Source organism: Arachis duranensis, chromosome 4 (assembly GCF_000817695.3).
Source record: "Arachis duranensis cultivar V14167 chromosome 4, aradu.V14167.gnm2.J7QH, whole genome shotgun sequence".
Lineage (NCBI taxonomy): Eukaryota > Viridiplantae > Streptophyta > Magnoliopsida > Fabales > Fabaceae > Arachis > Arachis duranensis.
The window spans coordinates 1,852,031-1,861,337 of NC_029775.3; the positions used below are offsets into that span (position 1 = coordinate 1,852,031).

General features: G+C 31.5%; 2 protein-coding genes across 2 annotated transcripts; one reads left to right on the top strand and one right to left on the bottom strand.

Moving 5' to 3' along the window:
• Positions 1–277: 277 nt before the first annotated feature.
• Positions 278–2,052, top strand: LOC107482389 (stilbene synthase 3). The gene is made up of 2 exons (XM_016102846.3): positions 278–546; positions 853–2,052. Exons 1-2 carry the CDS (start codon positions 369–371, stop codon positions 1,842–1,844), a joined length of 1,170 nt encoding a protein of 389 aa, XP_015958332.1. The 5' UTR covers positions 278–368; the 3' UTR covers positions 1,845–2,052.
• A 5,136-nt stretch (positions 2,053–7,188) lies between these two features.
• On the bottom strand, positions 7,189–9,301 carry LOC107482332 (pentatricopeptide repeat-containing protein At4g14050, mitochondrial). The gene has a single exon (XM_016102781.3). It carries the CDS (start codon positions 9,207–9,209, stop codon positions 7,821–7,823), a length of 1,389 nt encoding a protein of 462 aa, XP_015958267.2. The 5' UTR covers positions 9,210–9,301; the 3' UTR covers positions 7,189–7,820.
• Positions 9,302–9,307: the final 6 nt, after the last annotated feature.

Sequence of the window (9,307 nt, forward strand, 5' to 3'; positions counted from 1 at the left end):
ATATGCGATGCCAACAATCTGAGCCGCCATCCACATACAATAATCACAATATCATGAACTATACTAAAACTACACGATCAATCATAGTCAAAGTAAAATAATAAAACAACCAAGAAGTCAGAATACATCTGCTGACGGTTTGAATCTAGGAAATTACGAGCTTACTATCCTTTGAGTTGAGCACGTTTTATGTATATGTTCCAATTCGAACATTAAATTCCAAATATGCCCCTGATCTGATGCATATAAATATCCCCCTCTCCGTGCCTAAGTCTTCACCAAACTACCAAACAACATAGCTAGTAAGCTTAGCTATCCCAAAGAACATAGCGAAGCTTTGCTATCAAAAAACACAACTGAGAAAAAAGATGGTGTCTGTGAGTGAGATTCGCAATGTTCAAAGAGCAGAAGGTCCTGCAACTGTATTGGCGATTGGCACTGCAAATCCATCAAATTGTGTCGATCAGAGCACATATGCTGATTATTATTTCAGAGTAACTAATAGCGAGCACATGACTGATCTCAAGAAAAAATTTCAGCGCATCTGTATGTATTTTTATTATGTGTTTTAGTTTTGTTTTATTAAATATTTATCAAAAAATTTTATCTTTTTACTTTCATATTAATTAAAACGCAAAATTAACATATTATACAATATATCATATTCACTATTTAATATTAATAATAATATTACTACTATAACTACAAATTTAAATAAATTATATATTAAAATGGTACTTAAAGATTCAAGTCACTGCAAAATAATTTAAGAATAACATTATTATCGTTATATATATCATTTTCTAAATTTTGTCAAAGATAATGATAGATGTGCACACATTATTATTTCAGGTGAGAGAACACAGATCAAGAACAGGCATATGTACTTAACGGAAGAGATACTGAAAGAGAATCCTAACATATGTGCATATAAGGCACCGTCGTTGGATGCAAGGGAAGACATGATGATTAGGGAGGTACCAAGAGTTGGAAAAGAGGCTGCAACTAAGGCCATCAAGGAATGGGGTCGGCCAATGTCTGAGATCACACATTTGATTTTCTGCACCACCAGTGGCGTTGCATTGCCTGGCGTTGATTACGAACTCATCGTACTCTTAGGGCTCGACCCCAGCGTCAAGAGGTACATGATGTACCACCAAGGCTGCTTTGCTGGTGGCACTGTCCTTCGCTTGGCTAAGGACTTGGCTGAAAACAACAAGGATGCTCGTGTGCTTATCGTTTGTTCTGAAAATACTTCAATCACTTTCCGTGGTCCTAGTGAGACAGACATGGATAGTCTTGTAGGGCAAGCATTGTTTGCAGATGGAGCTGCTGCGATTATCATTGGTTCTGATCCTGTGCCAGAAGTTGAGAAGCCTCTCTTTGAGATTGTTTCGACTGATCAAAAACTTGTTCCTGGTAGCCATGGAGCCATCGGTGGTCTCCTTCGTGAAGTTGGCCTTACATTCTATCTTAACAAAAGTGTTCCTGATATTATTTCACAAAATATCAACGACGCACTCAGTAAAGCTTTTGATCCTTTGGGTATATCTGATTATAACTCAATATTTTGGATTGCACATCCTGGTGGACGTGCAATTTTAGACCAGGTTGAACAGAAAGTGAACTTGAAACCAGAAAAGATGAAAGCCACTAGAGACGTGCTTAGCAATTATGGTAACATGTCAAGTGCATGTGTGTTTTTCATTATGGATTTGATGAGGAAGAAGTCTCTTGAAGAAGGACTTAAAACCACTGGTGAAGGACTTGATTGGGGTGTGCTTCTTGGCTTTGGTCCTGGTCTTACTATTGAAACCGTTGTTCTCCGCAGTGTGGCTATTTGACGCGCTTAATTATATATCTCTACATGTATGGAATTGTGGTATTTTTCAATAGTTTTCTTTTGCTCCAAAATAAGGTCTTGATTGGCCCATATATTATTAGTTGAGAAAAAACTTAGACAAAGTTGTCTATAGTTATTTGTTTATGCGAAGATTTAACATCAAAGTTTGTAACTGTTACTAAAGTATAAATCAAATTCTTTTCTCTTGAGTCTTGAGCAACATGTCACATACCATATTTATTGGATTGCATTTTCATCCAAAAACAACTATAAGCACCTTCGTATGAGGTTCCATTTATAATAAAGTAAAAAAGTATTAGCTATGATAGTATAAAGCTTGATAGTATTATGTTTGTAATTTTTATGTTATTGTGTGTAGTATCCTATATAATTATATAATAATGTTACTTTGTTGTCAAACTTTTAAAGCGTTATCATACAAACTTGAAGATAATAAAATAAATTTTATGGAAGTTGCAAAAATGGGACGATGTTATCTTCAATTAGGAGGACACTCTTGTTATTGTTGTTGCTGCTAGTGGCTATGGTGGAGTTGGTGGCAGCGACACTAATGATACAAAGATGAAAAGATGGGCAATGAGACTGCTAGCTATAGTGTATGAAAAGAAATCAAACAACAAAAGTGGTATATTTTTTTAATTTTATGAAATATGAATTGGTATATATATATTTCGTAATATCATGATTCGATTTGGATCATAATCGATACTTAATAAGAAATATCTCTTAACAAGGCTATTAGTAATTTATTTACTCTTAAAATGATTGGAAAATAATAAAAAATTTAACCTAAATCAATTCAATATTATTTTATTTTATATTAATTAATTACTAATTATCTTGTTTTTGAAAAGACATCGTCAAATACAAACCTGATTGAAATATAGCGACAGTTCGAAAAAAATCGCTGTTAAATATAGACCTGATTGTAGCTCCAATCTTTAATGGCCGCTATATGCGTTGTAGGTTGTCATTTTGCGGCCATTTTATAAAATTGTCGTAAAATTTTTGTTGTTATTTGTCGAAATTATTGTAGTATTAGTTTATAATTATAAAGATTATATATATAAAATAATAAATATTAAATTAAATAAAATAGGTTTAAGTTATTATCTTATGGTCTCTTTGACATTACCTTTTATGTTTATATCACACAAATCCAGCTAGACATAATATTGTAAGAGTTTAGATATGTATTGGCCGCAGAAAAGCCACTTATATTGACTAGAGTAAAATCAATAAAAGGGAGATATTGCAAGTAGCCAACTCGAGTGCCAAAAGTGTAACTCTACTTTAATTTGCCTTCATCATTTTCATCTGTCAACGAAGCACATTACGATCCATATCTATTAAGGAGTTATTTAATCCTAATTCTATAATGGCATAGAGAGAAGAGAAGGGTTAGAATTTAAAGTTTTCAATATATATATATATAATAGAAGTATTTTAAGTCATTTTCTATAATACGGGTATTGTAGTTATTTTTATAAAAAATATTAATTTAGATCAATTTAAAATTTGGTTTACCAATTTTTTAGTCAAATCAATTTATTTGATTTAATTTTAACAAAAATAATATAATTTAATTAATTATATATATTAAATTTTAATTATTAAAAAATATTTTTAAAAAATATTTTAAATATTTTTATCTAAATGACTTTCATCCATTAAAAGGAGGTAAGTAACAAACTAAAAACACGTAAAAATCTAAAGGTTCTCAACAAAGTTATGACTTATGAAATTGGATAAAAACTACCTAATCATAAATGGGACTTAGGCGCCCTATTTCTTAATTCCGATTTTAATGCCTAAGATCACCTAAATTGTCAAGTGACATTCCTTGCTCATAATTAGGGTGACAATATATTCTCTATTTGTAAGTACCTAACTCTACTCAATTTAATTAGATAGGATTGCTAATCTAATCTGTAGCCACCAGAATTGAGATATACAATTTAAAAAAAAAAAAATACTTGGGATAAGTTATATTCTACATTATGTAGATAAGCTATTGACACATTCTTCTCTTACTTGGATACGAGCAACCTGAGTTTTCTAATTTTCTGCTTCTCTGGTCACATGAACAATTTTAACAAGTTAACTAATAGATGCATTGAAATTTTAAATTTTTAACTTTTCAATACATTTTTTTTTATATATTAAGATCCTTAAGATCTTAACAAAAATCATCATTATTTGTTTCTCTCATGAGACTTAACCGATCAAGAAAACCACGAAAGAATCAATAATCAATAATTATATTTACTGCATTTTTAATACATAATTGAAAACTATCAGATTAAGAACCGTGCAATGTGTAAAATAATAAATTAATTATAATATATACAATAATGTTTTACATTTATATAATTTTTCTAACCAAGTTAATTAAATTTTTTTTAGATCATACGCCTCTCTCTCCTTATTAACGTAAAGAAGCTTCTTTCTCAACGTAAATCTTCTCTTCGTTCTTCTATCTCAACATAGAGCTTCTCCTTCTCAATGTAAAGCTCTCGTGTTCTTCTTTCTTCTGATTTTTACAACATAAAACTTCGTATTCTTTTTCGATCTGCATAGCATTTATCTTCTTTGTTTTCTTTATCGTTTTCAGATTTTAGATTTCTTCTTTGTTTTCAAATTTCAATAACGTATTAAAATAATAAATGATTTAACTTCAAATCAGTTGAATGAGAGCGATTTGGATTATTCTTCTAAATCGAATCAAGCGGACGAAGTTTGAATTATTCAATTTGAATTGAATTGAATGGAATGCAATCGCTAAATCCAGTTATTTATGAACACAATTTTCTGTTCATTTGGTATTGTGCATTGGTTTCATTTTGATGGTATTTCTCGATTTATTCCAGACGCATGTATTCTGATGAATTTGAATTTATATAATGGACAATGTTCGATTCATTTAGTATTATACAGTGGTTTCGCTTTGATAATATTTTCAGTTCATTCTAAATGCAGGTGTTTCTGAATTCGAATTTATATAATGGACAAATATTTGGTTCATTTGGTATTATACAATGGTTTCGCTTTAATAACATTTTCGGTTCATTTGCAATCCAGATGTATTGTTGATGAATAATTTGTCCCGATTGGAATGACTTTCAAGATAAATTGAATGGAATGGAATGAAATCTAATACAATTGAATAAGGTGATAATAAATAATTTCATTCTTTTTTGCTAAAAAAAAGACCCAATTAGCAATAAAAACACATTAAATTTATTTTTGGACCAAATGAACTTTAATTAAACTAAGAAATGAACCAAAATTACTTAAGGAATAAAAATTTGGTCAATACTTATCAACAACATCAAGTGAACTTCAATTAACACACAAATAAATCAAAATAAACTAAGAAATGAATCAAAATTATTTAATAATAACACTAAAGAAAATCAGAACCAATAAAAATGTTAGCAAAATGGTGTTGTTGGTGATGACAATAACGAAAGAGAAAAAGAAGGAGGAGGAAGAAGAGGAGGAGGAAGAGGATGAAGGAAGAAGAACCTGCGTGTGTGAAGAAGAAAGCGAAAAAGAAGAATAGTTTTCATATTAGAGCACGAAGAGTAACCTTGGGAAATTTGAGCGTGTATACACGCTCTTTTAATGAAAGTGATTTTTGTTGGTGTTGGGCCTATTTAGTTAGACTTGAATGATAATAAAGCTTGAATGTATAGTAGATCCGTAATATATAATGTATTATTTAGAGATTATTTTGTATAGTTTTATATAATTATTTAATTAAAATACAATACAATTTGAAACATAGTTTATTCTTTTAATAATTTGAGTTCATTTATTTTAAAAAAATACAGATTTTATCATAGAGTTATACAAAGTTATATCTTTATTTATTGTTTTTATTTTTATATTTATTTAGTTGCCATACTTTTTCTTTTTATATGGTATTTTTTGGTGTACAAATAATTAAAAAAATTAGAAACAAAAAATAGAATGAAAAACACTAAAAATACAACATAAAATTATGAATTAATTTTATAATCATGATATATTTAAATGTTCTAGTAAAAAAATGTGTCAAATTTGAATTTACTTGAAAGAATTTTTGCCGATTGATATGAGAGATTAAAAAATGAAGGATAGTAAGTTTTATATAACATGCATAAGTAAACCAAATAGTATAGTAAACTAGTAATAAGAATCTTAATATATATAAGTTATAAAATTTCAATATTTGTTTCTCAAAGTTTTTATAATTATTGTTAAGAGTTAAATTTTGATACACTGACCATGCAAAATATTTTATATTATTCTTTTAGATAAAATCATTTATGCAAACGTGAAAAATAGTTATTTTCGTTAATGTGACGTTGCGTAATTAGATATATGTGTCAAATCACTTTATATTGACAATGTATTAAAATTAAATAATAATAATAATAATAATAATAATTATAATACTACTTTTAATGTATGTTTATTATACTTAATCAGTACTTTATATTTCAACTGAATAATATAAGTTTTTTTTTAATCTTTTACTAAAGAATGATGAGTTGATTCTCATCTTTTGCCAAAGGAAAGAGGGCTTAAATTTATTGTAGAAAAAACTTGATATAAATTTTTATGTTACAAATAAGAGTTAACTACCAATTCAATACCCAAAAGATTTAGTCACAAACAAAAAGATTCTTAAAAGATGTCATAGACAAAACAGCACCTAAATAATTTAAAAATACGACAAAAAGAACCAATAAATATTATAATTTTGGTAAGTAACAAAAAAATATTTATATTTACCAAATGGCTTTTCTATTTGATCTAATTTTTGTGACAACATTTATATATTTAGAATATGCACACAAAAAAATTGGAACAAAATTTGATATCTAGATTTTCTTTTTATTTTTCAAAAAAATGTGGTCATTTACAATAATTTTTTTAAAAAATATTCGCTTGATAAAAAATTATCAAATTTTAAAAATGAAAAGATTTTATTTTTCTAATAATGTTTGTAGAAATTTACATTAAAATCTGATCTCTAAAATCGTGTTTTAGAATATATATTTAATATCTAATTCTTTTTGTCTTATTTTAAAATTTTTTGGAAACTTATTTATGGTTAGCGCCTTATGGAGTTCGTTTTGTCAGCGATGCGAGTTTTCGAATATCATTTTAGTAGTTTACTCTTATAAATAGATAGATAGATAAATAGATATAGATCGATAGATGTAAGAAGTTTACGATGAATCATATTCCTTTGATTTCTGTAACAAGCAAGAGACATTATCAGTTAATTTTTGACATAACTGTCTAATGTTAAAACACAAGTTTGAAAAATAAAATGAAATAAATTATGGTCTCTGTATTTGTGCTCAATTCTTCTCCATCAACCTTTCTTAGTATTGAAGTTTCACAAAAGAACATGTGTTTGGCTCACTTGAATCGCAACTCCAATATGCCAGCTCAAATGAGAAGCATTGTTAGTAAACAAAATTAATTGAATGTGATGAGAAATGAGTTCTGGTTGCCCTTTGTTCCAAGAGTTCTAGGGAGAGGTATAGAGCAATCTATATTTTCTCAAATCAGTTGTTCACTTCAATTGAGAGGCCATTACCACCAAGTTTAATCAAAAACCAATATCAGATGGATGGTTCCAACTTCGGCTCTTGATGTCTCAAATTATGGACTTATAGTGTGACATGTGTGCAATATTACAGTTGCAACACGGCCATGACCAACATCTCAATGTGACTCCCAATCATGAAACTTGCTGCAGCATAATCATAATGCTTAACAGAACAGGCTTCAAGTTGCAAATGCAAATTTCACCTTTAATAGTCATATAACTCATAATGATCATCACAAGGATCACAATTCTGCAGCAACTGCAATCAAGACCCACAAGTAATTCTTAATAGCATGGTCCCTGGCTAACATCAAAATTTGAGGAATCTCAATCAGAATTCCTAATTCACCAGAAGTCATTGCATGAACATTTCCCTTCTTTGAAATGGTGATACCTTGTAGTATCACGAACATAAATGTCTCTGCTTGTTATGGTGCTGATGAGCTTCAGAACAGTATGACAATCTCCACAAACTCGAAGATTTTTAATTATACGGATAATAGTTCCCGGAACAGACTTGAGAAGCCCGTAAGCTAGAGCCAGCCTCTCGCTATGCCAGAAAAGCTGTCTTTCCTTCTCCTGCTGATCCATGTCATGCAAAACTGAGCTAGTATCAGGAACATAACCCCTTTTCCTCATCTCTTCATCCAACTTCCTCATCAAAGCTGCAATCTCATCCTTCATCGGATGAGACGTCTCTCCAGCATAAAACACATAGCTCTCCTTTCCCAATTCAATGCAGCTATACCCAGGTTGTTTCTTAACTTCCATTACCATCATCATCTTCCTCACCTTTGAAACATTTTCCCACATACCAGCCCCAGCATAAACATTAGATAACAATATATAGGAGGAAGGCTCTTCAGGTTTTAAGCTCAATAGATGATCAGCAATCCTAATCGCCATCTTGGCATTACCATGGTGCTTACAAGCACTCAGTAAAGCAGCCCAAGTAGGTTCATCAGGGGTAATTGGCATCGCCCGTACAAGATTCTCAGCCTCTTCAAGGTGACCTGATCGACTCAAAAGATCAAGCAAACATGTATAATGCTGCAGCGAAGGCCTAATTCCGTGATCCTCAACCATAGACCTGAACAATTTGCGGCCCTTGCCAACCAAACCAGCGTGACTACAGGCATAAATCAATCCAACAAATGTCACCTCATTCGGCTTAACACCAGCCAAAACCATGCTGTCATACAGAGCCAATGCTTCCTCAGCTCTTCCATGCTGCGCACTGCCAACAATAATAGAAGTCCAAGAAACCACATCCTTCCTCCACATCCCAAAGAACACACCCTTGGCCGCATCAAGGTCGCTACACTTGGCATACATATCCACAAGCGCATTGCTCACAAACACACAAGACTCAAAGCCAAGACCTATCACCAAACAATGAACTTGCTTCCCAAGCTCCCAAAGAGCACAATTAGCACAAGCCCCAACTACACTAGAGAGAACCAAAGGGTCCAAAATCTCAACCTCTTCACGAAGCATTTTCACAAACAGGTGCAATGCATCAACACCGTTCCCACTCTGAACAAACCCCGAAATCAAAGCAGTCCAAGCAAACAAGTCCCTCTTGGGAGCTTCTCGAAATAGCTTCAAAGCTTCGTTCTTGAAACCGTTACGTGCATAGCCCGATATCATGGCGGTCCAAGAGGCCTTATTAAAGGACGAGATGGAATCAAAAACGGCGCGGGCGTAGAGAGGGAGGGAGAATTTGGAGTACATGTCGACAAGGGAGGACTTAACGACGTCGTCTTGGGAGAAAGGAGAGAAGAGGAAGCGAGCGTGAAGCTGCTTTGCGAGGGAGAGGTGGAGAGGGGCGA